The following is a 20,800-nucleotide window of genomic DNA, read 5'->3' as shown; positions in this document are numbered from 1 at the left end:
CTCTCATAAAAAACACATTACAAAAGACATAAATAAAAACAACTACAATGTGAATTTCTCAATTTTAATCCTATACAGTACATAACTACGAAAAAATAACCCTTCTTAAAATAAAATTGAGGAACCTATTACATCAAACATTACTTACACTACCACATAATGTACAAACAACATTATACTTCAAACCCTGAAAAAAGTATACTTTTTTTAGACACTTTTATTTCGATGCTACTTTTATTTTGAAGGCACTTATATTTCGATGCCACTTTCTTTAAAATCATTTATTAATCTTAAATATATTATAAATGTTGTTCTAGTCTAGTATTGTTATGTTTTATTGTTCACAAGTAATTATTTCCCGTTTTCAGTATTTTTGTATAATTTAATGTTTGTAAAAAGATCATTATAAAAAAAGTAAATAAAAACAAATTCTAAAAACACTTTGGTACACTTGATTTAATTTTAAATGTTCTCATGATGTTAAATTAAATCATTTCAAAGCAAATGTTTAAACAAAAATAATTAACAACATATTATTAATTTTGAGTAAAAAAAGGAGATAGTATATTACATATAAACACTTTTATCGATAAGAAATAGGTTTAGGCAAAATGCACATTAGGTTTGGGAACATCCAATTATACGATACTTAAAAAAACTTTTAGGTGATGGTGCGTTTTCATCGCAATGTTGGCGACGCAAAGTAATGAGTAGGTTTCTTAGGTTTACTTGTATTTCTGCTGCCAAACCTTTAAAATAAAAATACATTTTTAAAGACACAAAATAAAAAAGTTATGTTCAGCAATGCTTTTTGGTCATTTTTGTCAACATTGATAAATGCAAAATATTTGTTTACAATTTTTTTAAACATATTTATACAAGATAACATAATTCAGAAATAAGATAGTATAACTGGTTTTCAATATGGTCAAGTGGTTTGAAGTAACAGTAGACTACCTTTTATATTAAGGAAAGACATTTTTTATTTCATACAGAACAGAAAAGAACTAAAGGACCCAATAAAGTGTCTCCTTAACTTACTAGTTATTTGCCAATGGTAATTGAGAAACAAATTTGGTGTAAAAACAGTAAAATTTGGTAGGCAATGCGTATGAAATGAAATATCACCTCTTCATAAAGAAATCTTTTTAGCTGAAGAAGAAAAAATAAAAACAAGCTTACCTTGGTGTAAGTGGCGTTCTTTGTAACAGTGTTTTACTCTTGGAGCTGACTGAGCCGCTCTTCTTTGCTTTTCCTGGTGTGAGCACAGGTCCCAGCATACTAGATGGATCTAAAATAGGAGATAATTTAATTTGAAATGATTAATAAAATATTCTATAAAAGACAAAATACATGATGTAATAAAAAAGGACAGAAATGATTGTTCAGTAGATTAAAATAATGTGCTTGTGATGAGGTGAAGAAAACTTTTAATCCAATGAGTCTATTCACCTTAGTATGTTTTTTAAAGAGCTTTACAAAAATATCAAACATTCTGCAGATAACTCAAGCCAAACCAACCCAGGCGACCAATTTTGTGTACTTATGTTATATATTTATTCTTTATTTTAATCACAAACACATAAGGTGCAGAAGTGCTTTGCGGTTTCATTTCATTGGGTGTCCTTCCAGAATATATACTGACTACAATATATAAAAGATGTTAAATTTAAAGCTTGACAATACAGTAAAACCTCACTAAGAGGACACGTTCATGACCCGTTAGTGTGTTCCTTGAAAAGGGGTTGATTGTAGTTTTAAAACATAATGTCCTATGTTTGCTTTACACTCAAGTGTCCCCTAAATAGGGGTCTCCCAACTTTTTTACTGAATTTTAGTTCAACTATTCATTTTGATTTGAAAAAACTTACATTCTCCAGGTGTTCCTGCATTGTTGTTGGCAATGATGTTGTTACTTCCAATATGCATATTTTCTGTATCAATGTTGATAAAAGCTCTCCAGAAGTCTGACGGTAGCGACATCAGCAAATGTATGACCTAATGACAGAATATCAAATTAATGTTTAGTGGTACTGTTGTAACCTAACCCCACAAATCCTAGACAAAGAACTAAACAAAAGGTTGGTGCAAAGAAAAATGTGGAGTGTTACAGATCATTCATGAATTACGTGGACAACAAAAAATTGGCTGTAAGTACAATTTGTGAATACTATTAATATAAATTCAAATTCAAACACATTTATTGTCCAATACTCATACACAGTAATAACATTGTAAATTTGTTGTTCGTACTAGAATAACACAAGTACAGAACAAGCAAATATTTTAAAAATATAAATGTATATAGGCCTACAATGGGAATTATCAGTGATTAAAAATTGATTTTAAGTTGTAAAAAATGACGATTGCGATTTAATTAAGATTATAGTAAGCAAAATATATAATACATGGTATGAGAATGTAATTAAAATTATCACACGTCTTATTATATGTGATGATTGAGCTAGATTAGAAATTTAAGAGATAGAGTTATTTATGCTTAGCAGCTTACCTTTGGCTGTTTCTTGGTATCATTTAACATAACCATAGGTTCAGGATCAGAGCATGCATGTCCAACAACGGTGGGTCCAAACACTTTGGAAAGGTTTCCCGATGGCATGCGGCACGATAAACATTCAGCCACTCTAAAATTATTGTAAAAAAAAACATTAGTACATCAATAATCAAAACACAGGGCTTGATTTAGTAGTACTCCAGCGTGTTTGCTAAAAATAGAGGTTATTCAGTTCAATTCAAATAAACATTTATTTCTTTCATTCATATTTGAGTAAAAAACATTATAATTTCTGATATTTTATAAATAAATTTTTTTTTTTTTTTTAGAGATATAATACAGTAAATCATAATGTATAAAAAGATGATTCAGTTATATACAAAATGAAAGAGGCAAAAAAACCCAAGAAAGTATCGATCAATTAGAAACAAAAATCCAATTGAAACTTGTATGTTGGGAAGCCATGTAAGACGATTATATACTTTATATAAATGTAAACATATAACTACACATACACTTAAAGATCAACAGACACACACACACACACCAACAGAAAAGGAAGCAATTTCGAAAAAGTTTCTAAAGTTAAAAAAATATTACAAAATAGAGAAAACAATTAGTTATAATTTGAAATAAGATATTCTTTAAGTTTAAAAGAGAACATTTTGCTATTAGACGATGATGAAATTTCGGGAGGTAGATTATTGAAAAGTTTAGAACCACTATAGCGAATGTTATGTTTCATTTTAATTTAGTTAGTTTAGGTTGAGGAAGATGAAGGTCCCGTGATGCTCTTGTGTTATACGAATGGATTTCAGAGTTAGTTAAAAAATTACAGGAAAAGTTAGAAGGCAGTTTGGAATTAATATGTTCATAAACGAAAATGCATTGTTGGAGTTTATTAATATTGTGCACAGTTAAGAGTTATAAACTGTAATTTCCTTATTTTATGTCTTTAGATACATGTGGCCAAGGATTACCAATAGTAAATTAATCGCTGTCCTTTCAGATAGGTGGTAATTCCCCTGTGAACCAGTTCTCATCTTGAATGATGAACTGGGTTAAAGTGCACACAGGTTATAACTGAGCACACTGGACCTACGGTTTATAGTCCTTGACTTTTACACCGCTAGCAGCGAGTGGGCCTCGAACCCATGCTGATATTGTTGGTTCTTAGGTATGGTAAACGGCGCCCCTGACTTAACTGCTCAGCCATTTGACTGTATACCTCTTGTAAAAGAGCACATTGATTTATATGGATGTATTTTTCATAAATGATGTATATACCTTTGAAGATGTAGAATGAGATACGCCATTGTATCTCTGTTGGCTTGTGGCAGCTCACTGATTGCTTGGTATATGGCTGTAATACCATCTTCATCATCTGAATATGCTGAAATAATTATTAATATCTAATAATAAACTAGTAATGCACAGAAAAGGTTAAATTGTATAATATGCTGGTGGATATTAGCTGGCATATTAGGGAAGGGTTAAGAAATGTCTTCACTATCAAACAGTGGTAGTGGTATAACATCATCATGTCCATATATGGGCATATCACATTTTTTCACATAAAGTTTGATAGTTTAGACTAAAAATAAAGCTTAAATTAACAAAATATTAACAGTAAATTCCTTTAAATGTAAGTTTAAAAAACATACTTTGAGATAATTTGTTAACAGTTTAATTAGTTTAAATGTTTATCATTTTAAAGCTTAACCCTGATTATAAGCTGGCCTACGGGTTCATCTGGAAGGGTTACTCTCTAAATAAAATTGAAATAAATAAACAACTTTTCTACACAAGTATGTCTGCCTGACCATAACCAAACTTGCCCAACTCCAAATTCGTGCACTATATGATTGTAATAATAATATAGCTTCTTACCTGTGGCATTCATAAATGCTCGGTGGAGCCTGTACGTTACTAATGGTTCATCCAAATGACGTAGAAAGTCTTTTAATGTTCCACAAACAACATGTATATCAGGTACTTTATCCTGTCATTATAAAAAAAAACCAAAATATTAACAAGTTTAAAGGAGAATAAGTATAATAAAACCACAAAAAATGGATTTTGAACACATTGTTTCAGCCTACTGAACTAGATTTAATACTGGGCCTGTACAAGCCTACAATTTCTTAAAAACACTGTAGGCTTTCACATTTTTATTCTTTTCTGCCTAGTAAAAAATCACACCTAGTTCCCATTGGATAAGGCTATCCACGCAATCAACCTGAATGTAATCAAAAGTTTTCTATAAAGCATGGTTAACTTTGGGTCTAAATTAGTAGTTTCTATTTTGTTGACACTATTGGCACGGCAAACCATGCATGTAATTTCTATAGGCATGGTCAATCGTGCATGTAAATTAATATTTTCTAACCATGCTGATAGTCTTTAGAAGTGGAGACTATGGAGTGCATTAAAATCATTGTGTCTTATCAACAAGGTCAACCATGTGTCTAATGCCTTGATTTTATTGTCAACCTAAGCGCACATATTACATGGTATAAAAAAAAAATATTCCAGTTGACATACCAGTTGTGGATTTCCTTTGCTTCTAAGAATCTTCTCTTTAAGTTCTCGGATTGCTTTATCTGATCCAGGTACACGGTAGATACCTTCTTCCATAAGGCCTCTACGCTCAACTTCTGTGATGCAATGAACCTAAGAGTAACATGAAATAACATCACTACCATATTTGGGCATATCACTACCATACTTGGGCATATCACGACCATATTTGGGCACATCACACTTTTTTTGTTAAACTAGTTTGATAGGTTAGACAGAGCTTTTCACTACAGTTTAAACAAACGGAAAGTCTTGAGTGTACATATAACTGTATTATAACACCAAAACACTGGGACGTTAACTCCAAAGTGTCTCTGGAGTTTTGCTTTTGGTGTGAAAGGGGTATAAAAATCTACTCACCACAATGGCAGGCACTAGTGGACTTGACGTTGGCACGTAATCACTCAAAGCGTTAGACAGTTTCTTGCCTGGAGTACTGGCTGCTGGAACACATGGCAATGCTACCATATCTTTACAATCTGGATGACAGACTGCTCGGCAATCTAAAAACAAACATATTTTGTTAATTAGTTGTTTTTAAATATTCCTTGAAAATAAATTTATGTATTCAATAACACTATAAAATCATGCATAAAGCACTCTAGTTTTGTTTCATACTCTGAATGTAGTTAATTGTGATGCAACCAATTTTTATTTACATAGAAATCCATTACACACAACTATTCAAGGTACATTTCCCATAAAAAAAAGTAAGGAACAATATATGTTAACACTATGACCAACCCCCTATTTAAGCTTGGTTCCCACTAGAATGTAACGCAAGGACGTAAAACGCAACGCAAGTGTTTTAACCAATGACAAGCGAAGTTATAGACAGTTAGCAATCACAAGCGAATAAGCCATCGCTTTTTGGTCAATTCACTTGCGTTGCGTTACGTCCTTGCATTGCGTTGCTAGTGGGAACCACGCTTAAGGGGATACTTTGTTCTTTTTTTTAAGTATAACAAAAATAATAGGGTTTAAACCCATCAACAGTACAGTACTCCTTTGTGACTTCCCTATTAGAGAAACACACATTAATGAGAAACTTTCCAGTGTTCAACAAACAAAGAGCAATATATGTTTTGAACACTATGACCAATCCCTATTAAGAGGACAATTTATTGGATCCCAAAGGTGGCCAATGACAAGCCACTGTTTGTATAATCCATCGCTTGTGATTAGTCAAATCACTTATGTTGCGCTACGCCCTTACGTGGGAACCAAGCTTTAGGGCCAAATGTTAATTCTGGTCGAATACCTTTTATTTCAACAAAATTAACTCAGCAACACTTTCTTATCTAATCGTGATCTTATGATGTACTTTGGTGGACTATCTAGTAGGACACCGACTAAACCAGCTACTGGCAATATGTGACAAGTAATCTAAAATTAACTACTACATTAATTAGTACTATTTCAAGTACATTACCTTTACACTTCAATGCATATTTTCCAAATTTTATCCTTTTGCCACACTGTAAAAAAAAGATAAGTTAGTCAGCAAAAATTACAAAGAGGAAATTGATGTTCAATTTACTTGAAAATCAAAGGTCAGAATAAAGTCTGTATATAAAGAAATTAATTTTAGAAATTCTAATTTTATAGCAAACGCACTGTTTTTCTTTCTGATAATATTATGAAAAATATAAATAAACCATATTGTAGAATATTTATTTGAATAAACTTTATCCATATACACACAATATTGTATTACAAAATGCTTTGTAGTAGAGTTCAGATCCACAATTTACCAAGCATTTTGATACAATTCTTACTGTATTTTTTTTTTATCACTTTTGGTATTAATTGGGTTGCATTTTCCAAACAAATAAATGCTTCGAAAAAATGCCCCTCTTAAAAACCCTCCTGAACAATAAACATCCAGGGTGAATTTGAATAATTTCAGTTTCTCTTGAAGCTAACAACAGACAATATGACTCTACTCCAGGGCTGCAAATTAAGGGGTATTTGGTCGCATTTGCGACCTAATTTTTCTGTTTGCGACTAAAGCAACAGAATAGGTCGCGCATAGCGCGACAAGATCGTCTGCTTGTGCGAGTTGTTTCAAATTGAAGTCAGGTGTGTTTTCCCTATTTAACTGTGTTGTAATTTAATCTCTCTCTACTCTACGGAAGGCTCAGGAGTTTCCACTAGTCACCGCCGCCGCAAAGGAGTCAGGTTCATTCAAGCGTACAAAGCCCCTAAACATTTTACACTTGTTGTGATTGGAAGTTCGTCCATTTATTGTATGCTGCCTTACCCAATCACACAAAAGGACACCAAATACACAGCACAGTGTGACGCGCGGACGACACAAACCTCGTGGAAAATCACCTCCGTTTGTTTTAAAGAAGGAATATAAAAAAACAATTGTACCGCCGTACACAGAAGTTAGCCAGGGCGGGCGCGGCAGATACTAAGGATTGTCGCCGCGCAGCCATCAGCATTTTTTAGGCAGTATAATGGTTATATCATGATTACTAAATAATGTAATTAATGATATATATAATAATATCTATTCATTATATAGATTAAACAGCAGTATTGTTTATCAGTAGATTTAATACTTTATTCCAGATTCTGATTATCGAAAATTATATATCAGAGAAAATACCGCAGCTTTTCCTACGAAGTAGCTTCGTAGATAAAACAGGCTACGTTGTTGGCTTTGTAGGTTACGATGTTCTATAGTAAGTAACAAGGTGTGAAAATTATTATTTAATGTGTGAATTTTGACTGGCGGAGGAGGACCAATTTGTACATTACTAAGAAATATATAATATAATATTTTTTATTCGTAATGTTTCATTCGTGTGTGTTTGTTTACTCTCAACAACGGTGAATATAAATTTCCTACAATGTAAACGTATACGAGACACGATCCAACACAATGAACTATGCCAACTAATAACAATAATATAGCGAACGTCCAGTCGATCCAAAAACATGCAAACAAAAAGATCGTAAACAATTCATTCTAAATATAGTATCAGAACGTTCAATCGGTCGCTCAAAAAGACTGCCGACAGAAGACCGTAATTAATACAGACCTAGTTTTCTGGTCACATGTCATGAAACGCGATACTCTGTTTTACCACGTGGCTACAAAACAGAGTACTTGTACCTGAATTTTGCGTCACATGAAACGTAATACAGCTCTATAAACTGTTCCCACGATTCGCACGTTTTTTCCCTCCAAATTCTGGTCGGGCCTTTTATCGTAATAATAATTTACAAAGGCCTATGTTAAATCTTAACATGGAATATATATTTATTTTGCATATATTTTGTTTGCGTCCTAGCCAAGGTGTTGTTGTTTTTATAATTCGCTAAACCAAGGTAGGATTGAATGGCCGGATTGAATCATGTAGGCCGCCGAAACTCTCTCTGCGTGAGTTGAGGGCCTCGGGCCCGATGTCGTCTCGTCGGCGGATGTCCTGCCAAATTAGGACAACCGATGTGTAGGGCGGCTACAAAAATTAACGTCTTCTACTAGGATTTTAATTAGCCAACAAATACATGTTTGTTTCCATTGTTCATGCTCTCCTAAAGGCGATGGCATTGGTGTATCGACGCGTAGATATTATCATAAACAATACATCGTAGGCAACGAACAATACTTTGTAAATTGCAGGATACGTTTAGAGAACAATGACCTACGGTCTATTTACGCGTAGGCTACGAAAGGTTACGCGTATATACAAAGCAGTAATTTCTTTCCGTACCGTAAAAAGAATAAATCTTGCGTGAATATAAGTGGCGCATCAGTACCAGTGCCTAAAATGTGCATAACCCAATTTATGTGCTCAGAAATCGATTGAAACAACCTATAATTACTTAAAAATCCCCCCCCCCCCCCAAGCGCTGGGGGGGGGGGGGGAAGGGGGATTTTATTTTATTTTTATACCTCCCCCCCCCCACCCCCAACTAAACTAAAAACAGATCTGTGCGGATGGGGTTTGAGGGAAGGGGGTTGTTGTCGATGAAAAGGTGCTACTAAAAAAATTGGTGGTGCTACCAAAAATTATTATGAGCCATCATACAAATTTGATAGTGCTACCAAGTAAAAAAGTTAATTTGCAGCCCTGTACTCTCTTCAAACCCTGTTCAGGGACACCTTGAACATGTTCATTTAATAAGGTGTTCTACTGTGTTTGTAAACTTCAGTTAAAGCTCTGTCTACACTATCAAACTAATTTGCCAAGTATTAAGTTCCCAAACAGGGTAGTGATATGACATCATCTTGGCTATACCGTATACAGTACAGATAATAAATACTGCAACATTTGGACGCGTAGACTACGTTTCGTACGCGTGGCAACTTCAGAGGTTTCGCGTGGCGTAATCTACGCAAGCTAACATGCTACGCGTAGTCTACGCGTAGCCTACGAAGCGAGAGCTAGGAGGGGAAATTCCAATGTTCAGATTATTGTGTACTGTGCTGCTGCACCACACACGGAATTTGTTAACGAATTTGAATACTAGTTTTCATCAATTTTAAAATGCGAGTTAATTACTGTGAAGTAATAATAAATGTATTAATATTAGTATTAATTACTGTGTGTTGGTTGTGTTAAAATGGGACATTTATTTTTATGAAAGAAGAACAAGTTTACATCTATCACCGATCGGCCAACGTACGGCGGTCGTCGTCTGTTTGTGTGAAATGGCCTCCGGCTAGGCCTAGCTAGCTAGCTAAAAAGGTAGGGTTACCGGCGTACCTACCGACAGTTTAATTTTAAAATATGTGGTACGCCTATAGTACTTATAGGCCTACTTAGTAGTAGTACTGTATGATAATCCATACTGTGTACAAGCGTTAAATACGATGTACATGGCGTGAAAATGTGAAATAATGTGGTATAGCCTAGGTGACAGAAGGATATTTCCTCGATACGACAGTTTTCGCCGTGAAGCTGCTGTTTACCCACGTGTTTGTATCGCGCAGTACAACTCTCTACTGTCTGAACTATGTTTGTTTACTAGGCTATATAATGAACGATGTTTCGTTTTAAAAATGCGTTTAAATGAAATATTACGCTTATTTAGTACTATGGGATAATATGAATTGTTTAATTACTGTAAATGTCAAATTAATAGAATACAAATAAGATATTATTTTTGTTCCAACGGAAATAGAGACGGATCACTCCATTCGTAATTCATTCGCCCAGTGTGTTTATATCCACATGTTTATGATCCGCGGATGGATACTCTCTCTGAACTGTACTTTTATGTTTTGATTTTAACCTTCAATTTAGTGAAGTTCAACTTTTATTAAATAAAGTCTTGCATATTTCCTAACCCTAAAATGTTAATTATAATTTATTTTTATTTATAACTAAAATAACATTTATTTAAATACTATCTACTATTATCGCGCATGACTAAAAAAAAACAAAACAACAAGATCAGGCAAGCACATGTTATGTGTCCTCCGATCCTCCTCCTCTCTGCTGATGACGATGTTCTAAACGACCTGTAACTTGACCCTCCACACCGATCCTCTGCTGCAGGTTGTTACAATAGCTAATATTAATGGAGTTTGATGTACAGTTACGACAGTTTCAAACCTGGATATTTTTTGTTTAAATGAAACATACTGAGTACTGTATTAATTACTTATAAAAAATTAACTTGCAATTTTAGGCCTACTACTAAATACTAATACTATGGAAGGTAGTCATAATAACGGCCCGTCATCAATTCATTTTGTACACTACTGCCTGGCCGGCGATGGTGAATGTACAGCAGTCAGCAGTAGGCCTAGTTAATTAGACTTTTCGCGTCTAGCCTAGGCTTTGAGCAATTTTAATTGCTATAAAGTATGTTTAATAATGATGATGATATTATTGTATTGGCGAAACAATCGTATCATTTCTATTTATTCGAACTTTTCGTAGTCTGCTTAGCCGTCGACGATGTACTTCCTTGTACACAGTTGAGTTTGGGGAATTCCCACACACAGTTGATCACAACGTAGGCTACGAATGCTACGCGTAGCCTACGCACTACGAATGCTACGCCACGCAACCGCCACGCGTAGACTACGTTACCTACGCGTGGCAAATGTTGCAGTAGTTTTTATCTGTACTGTATGAACACATCACATTTTTTGTCACATAAAGTTTGATAGTGTAGACAGAGCTTAAGATTATGTTCCTTTATTGCTCTCTAAATGCACGACCAATCGTTTGAATAAAGAATTTAAATTATATTCTGAAAATGAAAACCATCTTTAAAAATCTTTACTCACTGGGTTGCATGATTCTGGCTTAATAACCGTCTTTGTCACAAACGTGTGAGGGCGCTGTGACTTCTTCGGACTCTGTGAAGGAACGCTTTGTGGGCTGTGCACAGGTGGCGACTTCGGTGCAGGAGATTTATACAGCGCTGCTTTCAGATGTTGGTTTTCAGGGGCTCCCCAAAATGAGTCATCACTATCATCATGACCTAGGAAGTATAAAAAACCTATGAATATTAATGAGGTCAAAATTAACAATATCTTAAATATCATTACTTTGGGGAATTAAAATTTGTATCATAAACTGACAATGGGACAAATATTGTATTCAAAATGAAGGGAATACCAGACTATAATATAATCAACGTATTTTTTAAAAACATTTTAAAAATGGTGAATCTGGTCTGGAAAAATGAAAAACAGTAACAAAAACGGCAATAAAATCAAAAACAAAGAATGAACCTCTCTTTAAAGATCTGTCTGCACTAGATTGACAAAAATTGATATGTCCAAATATGGTAGTGATATGACACCATCATGTCCATATATGGGCACATCTCATTTTTTGTCACATATTAAAGTTTGATAATGTTTTAAGATACAGTAAAACCTCTATTAAAGGGACAATTAAGGGAACAAACAATAGGTGTGGTTGGTATGGGTTGTATTTCTCTATGTTATCAAAGAAGGGGATAGATACTGTATTTCTCCACCTGGCAAATTAAAAAATTTTCATTCATTACCTCTATGTAACTTCAAATTTTCAACTACAGGTTTTGATCGTGTCTGTATTGTTTTCTGCGGTGATGGTATCGTTTCAATGCGTGTTGCAGCGGTTATTGGTCCAGAGGGCGGCATAGTAACTGTTGTTGTGGCAATTATTGACGCATCCTATGAAAAATAATAGAAACTATGTTTAGTCTTATTAAAATACAGCTTGTTAAAGAAGTTGAACAAATGAAAAAAAAAACATGCATCGATTTAACCTTAAAATGGGATCAGTTATACAAGTTTTCTTTGAAAAATCATTGACTCGCTCAAGCGAAAACAACGATTTGTTTACAAAAAACAAACATTTTAGTTTGGGCTTGTTAAAATCTACAGACACCTATCTCACCCTAAAAACCTTTAAACAGACCTATATATATTTATAGCTTAAAAATAACAAATACATACCAAATATGTATACGTTCATATTATATAGTATTTAAACTTAGTTTTAAACACCTGCACAGCTTAAAAAGCTAGAATTTAGTAAAGTCCTTTAAAGCACATTAAGTTCCATAACATAAACCGACAGTATACGAAGAAAGAATGAAAGTGACGTAAGGTCACGGGAAGAGGTCTTAATTGATTGTTAGAATTGATTAGTACTGGAAATGGACTATTTAGCTCAATTGGTAAAATTAATTTCAGGATATTACGAAAAAATATGTTAGATAATCATTGCATTGCATGACGCGACACAGGATACGGTATGAATTCTAACGAGATAATGCAAATGTAAAGATTACGAGAATCTGTAAGCTTTACGTGCGGGAAGGTAGAGGTCAATAAACTTGCAATTCACGATGTAACTATACAGAAATGAGTACATTATGAAACTCTCAATTTATATACTTTTATGTTTAAAGAAATTAAATCTAACGCACTACCAAAATTCATGGGGCTACATCTAAGGCAAATATGTAATATCCAAAAATGTATTAGACACTTAGGTAGTTTTTTTGCCACCATAGTTAAAAAGAATTTAATACATAATTAAATTTATTATTAAATTGATTATATTTAAACTGTACAGTACGTATTCTATACTATTAACTTAATTTAATTAATTATTGGGAAACTTCAATTAAAAATTTGAATAATAAATACACTATTACAACAGGAAGCAAATCGTAATTAATTTAAAACAAAACAAATTTGACAGAAAGAAAGATAGTAATAGATATTTAAGGAAGTTATGTAAAAGAATGATGTCACATTCACACTGATATCATTTTACAGACAATTTCAGCAAGAAATACAATTAAAGTCCTAATAAGAAAGAATCATAAAGCCTTAAAGGTCAGGTGCGGGAAAAACATTTCTTTTGATCATACATTCCAATAATTATCGATCTATAGTTTTCCCTATGTTTCATAATTTTTGGGATTTTATTTGTGTTACACGAGCTTGTTGAAAATAAGCACTTTCTTATCAGTGAGGGGATAGTTCAAATTACACAGTAAAATCTCTATTCTTTTGTACACAAATTTGGTAAATAGAGAGGAATTTTAAAAAGCTATGAAAAATAAACGGTGCACGGTAAAAAATGTTATCAGATGACTAAATATAGGTAATATAACTTTAATATTACATTTCTGATATTTTTATTCAACTTAAGATTTTTATTTTCATGCTATAGCAAAAGTTATCCACCGTATATCAACCATCTTTTTTCACCGTCTAGGGAGTCACTAGACATGTTATTACATTAGGTTAACTACCTAACTACTGAAAAAGTCTTCTTGGTTTTTATGGAACAGTTTTGCCAAATTTTGTATTTGACCATATTAAGGGAAATTCATGATTTTTCGTCTTGATTTCTGTTACAAATATTTGATTTATGTACAATTAACCAAATATTATATTTAAAATTCATGCCTGTACCTGAGCTTTAAAATTGTATGGACAGTGTAAATCCATTGGGCCTAGCTATAAAATCTAACTCCATAATTTAGCTTAACCTCTGTCTACACTATCAAACTTGATATGACAAAAAATGTGATGTGCCCATATATGGACATGATGATGTCATATCACTACCACATTTGGGCATATCACTAACTCTAACTAGTGTAGACAAAGCTTTAAATAAGAACTGTGCGATTATTTGAACTTTAACAGGATTATATTTAAATAATTGTAGTGTTGTTGTGGTTAAGATGATTGCCTACCAATCAAATTGGTGAATGCATTTTGCCTTCAGTGGGCGTCAAAACGGTACCTCAAACCAGCACCATGATTACACAGGGTCTAATGGTCCTGTGTTTGAATCCTGTCAATGTCCAGATTAAAGCTGCTTTCACATCGCGCCCGGATTCGGTCCGGTGGCCTGAGAAAATTATCGTGGAAAATGGGTTCAGTGGTAAAGCATAAGGTCGTTCACATCAAATTCGTACGATTTGAATCCGTACCTGATTCGGGCTCCGAATTCGTAGCGATGGATCACGAAGCCATTTCTTTTCTGAAATCGTACGATTTTTTTCTTTCGACCAATCAAAAGCGAGCATGAATGACCTTTCTTGCGAGGAGGAGGAGAGGTTGTCTGCTCTTTTCCGCGCCACGATCATAAAATCAATGTGCGACGTGAATTTTGGTGGAGCCCCTTTCCTTTTTTAGTGTTATTTGCTCGAACAATTGTTTTTTTTAAAGCATAGCCGTATCCTGCAATTAGCTGGAATCATACTTTAGATTATTAAGATAAGTATATTTCTGTTATTAATACTAGTTAGTTACTAACTAGGCTAGTGTAGGTCTAGCCTAGGCCTGCTAGCTACAGCAGCTAGCAGTACGCTATAGGCTAGTAGTTAGTGCGCGATCTGATCTCCATGCAACCATCATCAGACGGTAGGTCGGTAGGCGCGCTGTTTTCATCCTAGCATTAGGCCTAGGTTAGTTAGTTATTAATTTAGTTATACCATTGGGTCGCTTCTAGGCCTACATCCCGCTTGACTTTGTACTCTCGTCTCTGCTCTGTATCTAAAAAAGGTAGGCTATAGCCTAGCTAGAGGTAGGCCTAACTAGGCCTAGCCTAATATGCCTAATGTTTTTTTATAAATTTAACAAGGAAACTAGGCTAGGCCTAGCTAGGGGCCTAGGCTAAGTTAGGCCTAGCCTAGGCTAGTTACTGCGAATAGAATTATTATAACTATTATTAGGCTAGGCCTAGCCTAGGCTAGCCTAGCTAGAGGCCTTATTTAGATTATAGATAGGCCCCCCTGGCTACTTGTTAATAATTGATGTCTTTTATTAATTATTAATATTATTTTGTGATCTGATATGGCCGATATTTTATTTAGGGCCTATGAGGCCTGATTTATTTTTATGTCAACTGTTTTTATTGACTAGCCTAGGAATTATTATATTGACGATTGTAAGTAGGCTAGGTTAGTGAGGGTCTCTAATGATCAGCTTCAGCCATCTGGATAGACCACCTTTGTTAAATAAAATGATAATCCTGCTTATCTAAATTATTTCTAGTAGGCCTAGGCTATACCCTAGGCCTAGTGTCTTTGATTTTAAAACAAATGTTTTTTTATTCTTTCTTTTTTGGTTTAATCCCTCCCAAACAACAACCTTGGCCTATATATTTTTCATAAGTGATGGGGGTTTAATTTTCAGTCTTCCTTCTGCTTATCCCAACTGAGTTTGACAAAAGACAAGTGCAATAATAATAATTGAGTATTAAGTATTGGTAGCAAGTTATATAGTTAGGTACCTAGTACTATACACCTTTCTATTCAATTAATATATTTTTTAAACTACCGTTATTATTTAGAAATGGCTCTTACAGAAGAACAGACTGAACAACTAATCATAGAAGTGGAAAAGAATAGCGTCCTATATGATCTGTCAGACAAGCGATACAAAGATGTTCGACATAAAAATGATGTGTGGGATGAAATTGCTATTAAAGTTGGAGTTGAATCTGGTAAGCCTCTCAGTTTGACCTTAATGTGTTATGTATTAAATTATGTATAAAACAGTAAATTAAGCTTGACTTATCAAAATTGTTTGACTGTATAGATGTAACTCTTTACACATACAGTAATATTATATATATTTTGTTGGTCAATGATTGATGATGATGTACTTGGATTGGATAAATTGTTTTAAAAATGCTGTAGTAGCATGGACAAAAAAAAAATATGGCAAAATTTGTTTACATTGTGTTCAATAAAACAACTTTATTAAAGCTGTATCTATAAATATAACAGAAACTGATTGCCATGTCATTTATCAATAGTTATATACTGTATCAAATTATCCCAACAGTATTGCTTGCAACATTTTTATTTTATAAACATCCCCTTTTTTCAGGTCAAATATTATCTAAGAAGTTTACAAATATCAAGGATGCCTATGTTGCATACTTAAGAAAAGTTGGACAAATGAGTCGCAGTGGGCAGGGACTGGCTGGAAAGCTTAGAAAGTATAAGTGGGCTGACCAAATGCAATTTTTAAATGGATTTGTCAGTACAAGAAGGTATTATAACTCATTCTACTTTACATCCTTGAATAAACTCCCCTCCACTATGACCAAATATTAGTTGTCGACTACATTTAAAATAAATTAATATAAGTGTTCACATCAATTTTACACCAAAACTATCTGACTTATTATATAGTGAGAACAGATGGAGGATGCACAGAGACATGAATTTGAAAATAATCTTGATCATTTGCTTTTAATGTTTTACAGAAGCACCAGTAATTTCAATTTGCCGGGTGAGTGCGAAAATCTTCTCACTGCTATATTGGATGGTCGTGAGGTTATTCAAGACGATCAAGAAGGAACATCATCGGAAATTATTAATGAGGGTGATATTCCCAGTACCTCAAAACCAAAACATACTCCCGCAAAAAGAAAATTAGCCAAAAATGAAGATGTGAATGCTGTATTAATTGATTATTTTTCAGGGAAAAAGGCAGGAGAGAAAAATGCATTAGCATATTTTTTTGAATCTGCATTCAAAACTGTTGAAACCTTCCCAAAAGTGAAACAAATCCAAATTAAAAAGGTAATTAGCGATGCGATTTTTGAGATTGAGACTGAACTTGCACAATGTGAAGAATAGAAATTAAAATAATAGCATTTCTGAAGCTCTGTCTACACTATCAAACTTTACGTGACAAAGAAAATGTGATATGCCCATATATGGACATGTTGACGTCATATCACTACCATATTTGGGCACATCACACTTTCTTCATTTACACTAGTTTGATAGTGTAGACAGATCTTAAAGACCCCTTCCCTGCAATTTTGGACGTTTTTTTGGAAAATAATACATATATATCACTTTAAAAACATTAAACCATGTCATTCCTTGTCTTAAATGTACGTTTTATGGTAAATTATGATAAAAAGTGAGAAACAATGCACTACCCGGTATTTTCGCTGAAAAGTTAGGAGTCTTCCATTTGTTTTGGCCTCACGATCGATCGAAAAGTGGGCAAATTACAGGTGAAAAAAAAAAATATCAATCCGCGCGCAATGCATTTTGGGATTTATAGCGGGTCGCTATAATTATTAGAATCAACTTATTTTTCACATTTTTAACCGTTTAAAGACGAAAAAAGTTATCGCAATAGGACCATATAGTATTATTTTTACATTAAATATAGTTTGTGATCTTAAATTAGATCTAAAAAACGTAGGGAAGGGGGCTTTAACATATGTACTAGTATAATTTGATTTTGATTATTAAATACAGTAGTAGCACACATCTTGCAGTTTGGTATACTGTGTACTTTCGTTTAGGTTGGCATATTTTATTCAGTTTGCTGCCGCATGACCAAAACATAAACGGTCCTGCCACGAGACAATACCAACATCAGAACTGAACCATTTACACAGTTTTTCTCGGACGTCAATAGCGTCTTTGCTACTGTGGAACCCACTGTGCTCCAAACTGAGTAGGCCTTCTACTGATTCTATTGATGATATATCTGGATCATCTGACCCCATTGGTGTTGGCCCCGTTTTACGTATAAAATTATGCAGGACTGTTGCACACAGTACAACTTTGTCCACGTTGGCCGGCTTCAGCTCCAGCTTACGATGAAAAATGCGAAACTTGTTGGCCAGGATGCCAAAGACATTTTCAGAGATTCGCCTAGCACGGCTGTGGCGGTAGTTGTATATCCTTTTTTCTCTGTCAAGTTTTTTACCTGAAATATAAATAATTCTATTTAATAATTCTTTATGATGTGTTGGTGTCAACAAAGTATTGCTATATTTTTTTAGACCTGCCACAGCAATAAATAATAAAATAAAAATCAGTCTGTCTTATTACCTGGGTATGGTCTCATGACGTTTGTTTTGAGGGGGAATGCTTCATCCCCTACAATCACATGGGGCACTGGACCCAACTCTGGCATATCTGGTAAAACTTTAGGTGGTGGTATGCCTAAAGTATTTTCTTCTAAAGCAATTTTTAATTGCATTCTAGAGAAAATTCCTCCATCACTGCTAGAACCATAGTTGCCAACGTCTACACAGATGAAATTGTAATTTGCATCTACTAAGGCCATTAACACAATGGAGTAGGTTCCCTTGTAGTTATAAAATAGGGAACCAGAATTGCCAGGGGCTTTGATTGTTACGTGCTTCCCGTCAATGGCTCCGACGCAGTTTGGGAAATTCCACCGTCTTTCAAAATCGGCTGATATGTCGGCCCATTCATCTTTAGTAGGCGGGGCCATATATACTGGTTGGAGTTTTTTCCAGATAGCATCTGCCACCTCCAAGACTATCGCGCTTATTGTGCTAATTCCTACACGGAAATTGTAATGCAGAGAGGTATAACTGTCTCCTGAGGCAAGGAATCTAGAGAAAGATATACAAAAAATATATAAACTCAATGTAGGTCTGCATAAAAACGCCTTTTTTCTATGTGTACAATTATCATAAATGTCCTACTTAGCGCGGCTCTTCATAAGCACTAAACATTGACATTGGGTTTTTTTTTATTACAAAGGTTTAAGTATCGTGCGCATCACTTAATAAAGATGCGAGGTGTTACCCACGTGGCTTTCTATATCGTATCATGTTTTACTATAGGCTAGTACACACTTGGGGCAGTATATTAGGTCAATACAAATTGCACTACTAGCAGAATCAAATCTTACGTACCTTAGACATATTGCTAGGCGCTCTCTGGGTGTGATGCTCTTTCTGAAATTTGTATCTGTTTTTGAGATGTCATCCTTAATTAAATCAAATAATATCTCAAATTGAACTTGAGTCATTCTGGAAGAGAATACAAACATAAAAACATAAAAATGATGAATGCAGTAAGTCAGTCAGACAAGTTGTAATATCAACAGAAATCAATATTTTAGTAGATTTTATATGGCCTACAATAATAGGTGTTACAGGTTACAAAAACTAATAAGCTTATGACATTGTAGGCCTAATCGTCTACCCTGTTCATTCATTTATTTCCTTCCATTGACACACAATGTATAGGCCTAACATAGGCCTAGGCCTATATCATAAACACTAAGTTTGAAAAATGTAAGGCCTAACTAACAAAGAACTTAACGCGACAATATATAAACGGTAGGCCTAGGCCTAGTTAAGATTAAGCTCAAATCATTATCATTATAAAAACTATTCACATTCAGTTAAAAAGATAACGGAAAAAACTCATGACATAATATTGTTGCAATTGACCGTCGGACTAGGCTATAATTAACAATTAAGTTCATGACATCGACACACACACTAAACAGTAGATGAGTTAGCCTAGAGACTTACCTAAAGAAATTAAAAAATTTGTCGGGATCCACTTCAAGATCTTCTCTGACTAAAGTTTCGAACTGACCATGCGTCTTTCTTTTTTTATTGACAATGTTGACCCATTGTCGTTCGCGTTTTTTGTTTAGCCAGAGGCTAAGCATTGCAAGATCATCGCTATCGCTGTCAAAGATTTCCATTGCAAAAATTGCAATGTTGGTTCCACTTGGTTGAATTCAAAATAAACGTACGTGACACGAACAACCGAATTCGTGCTCGATGTGAAAGCGCGCTCAACGCTCGCGATATTTTCTCACGGCGCCGGACCGAATCCGGGCGCGATGTGAAAGCAGCTTAACAGGTTAAGTTCAAATAAGACTGCATCATATGACGGATGAGGCCCAATGAAACGTTTATAAACTCGTCAGTGATGTCCAAGTTGAATCCAGACGAGACGTCTTGAGATATGGTTAGACGTACTTTTTAGGTCACTGGGAACATTCAACATGTGTACCTTTATCCTTACAAGATGACTTGTCAGGCCTCGTCGTACAACGCAGTCTGAATTGGCCTTTAGAAAACTTTTTGTAGAGTACCTTGTGCATGCTTGTAACAAATGTCACCTTGAATTAAATTCTACAATTTGTGACAATGTTGCATAAATAATTATCATCAATAATAACAATACATACTTTATTTGCTGTAAGCTCAATAGACCTCTTCTTTGGTGGTGTATCATCTTCTTCCAAGGGTGGGGCACTTGGCCTCTGAAAAAAATTATGAAGTGCTTATTTAACAAAAGTTCAAACTAATTAGGTATTCATTGCGTTCATTATTGTCTACATCCTGAAGTGTCAATCACTACACTCAACACCACAGGCACATCCAATCAAATTAACTGGTGACACGCATTGACCGGTTTCAGGTAATTTTCTGAGAATATTTAATT

At 34.4% G+C, this 20,800-nt stretch overlaps 3 protein-coding genes across 3 annotated transcripts in view; 1 reads left to right on the top strand and 2 right to left on the bottom strand.

Annotated features, from left to right (window-relative positions):
* Positions 1-68: 68 nt before the first annotated feature.
* LOC140045148 (rac GTPase-activating protein 1-like) overlaps positions 69-20,800 on the bottom strand; it is a 30,094-nt gene continuing 9,362 nt past the window's right edge. Inside the window, exons 6-17 of the mRNA XM_072089915.1 lie at positions 20,544-20,618; positions 12,086-12,233; positions 11,355-11,551; positions 6,528-6,573; positions 5,456-5,598; positions 5,060-5,188; positions 4,406-4,517; positions 3,803-3,908; positions 2,513-2,645; positions 1,872-1,998; positions 1,183-1,291; positions 69-749 (exon numbers count right to left, since the gene is read on the bottom strand). Coding sequence (XP_071946016.1) covers positions 680-749; positions 1,183-1,291; positions 1,872-1,998; positions 2,513-2,645; positions 3,803-3,908; positions 4,406-4,517; positions 5,060-5,188; positions 5,456-5,598; positions 6,528-6,573; positions 11,355-11,551; positions 12,086-12,233; positions 20,544-20,618 — 1,395 coding nt within the window. The 3' untranslated portion in view covers positions 69-679. The remainder of the gene's footprint in view (positions 750-1,182; positions 1,292-1,871; positions 1,999-2,512; positions 2,646-3,802; positions 3,909-4,405; positions 4,518-5,059; positions 5,189-5,455; positions 5,599-6,527; positions 6,574-11,354; positions 11,552-12,085; positions 12,234-20,543; positions 20,619-20,800) is intronic.
* Positions 14,921-17,558, top strand: LOC140045151 (uncharacterized). Its single transcript, XM_072089917.1, has 4 exons — positions 14,921-14,954; positions 15,886-16,038; positions 16,428-16,593; positions 16,810-17,558. Exons 1-4 carry the CDS (start codon positions 14,936-14,938, stop codon positions 17,183-17,185), a joined length of 714 nt encoding a protein of 237 aa, XP_071946018.1. The 5' UTR covers positions 14,921-14,935; the 3' UTR covers positions 17,186-17,558.
* Positions 17,743-20,203, bottom strand: LOC140045149 (uncharacterized). The gene is made up of 4 exons (XM_072089916.1): positions 19,873-20,203; positions 19,246-19,362; positions 18,407-18,939; positions 17,743-18,281 (listed from the first exon to the last, which is right to left on the bottom strand). Exons 1-4 carry the CDS (start codon positions 20,049-20,051, stop codon positions 17,887-17,889), a joined length of 1,224 nt encoding a protein of 407 aa, XP_071946017.1. The 5' UTR covers positions 20,052-20,203; the 3' UTR covers positions 17,743-17,886.

The sequence above is a fragment of the Antedon mediterranea genome, chromosome 3 (genome assembly GCF_964355755.1).
Source record: "Antedon mediterranea chromosome 3, ecAntMedi1.1, whole genome shotgun sequence".
NCBI classification, from domain to species: Eukaryota; Metazoa; Echinodermata; class Crinoidea; order Comatulida; family Antedonidae; genus Antedon; species Antedon mediterranea.
The sequence above is the reverse complement of the archived record's forward strand: the minus strand, read 5'-3'. Positions and strand labels throughout refer to the sequence as shown.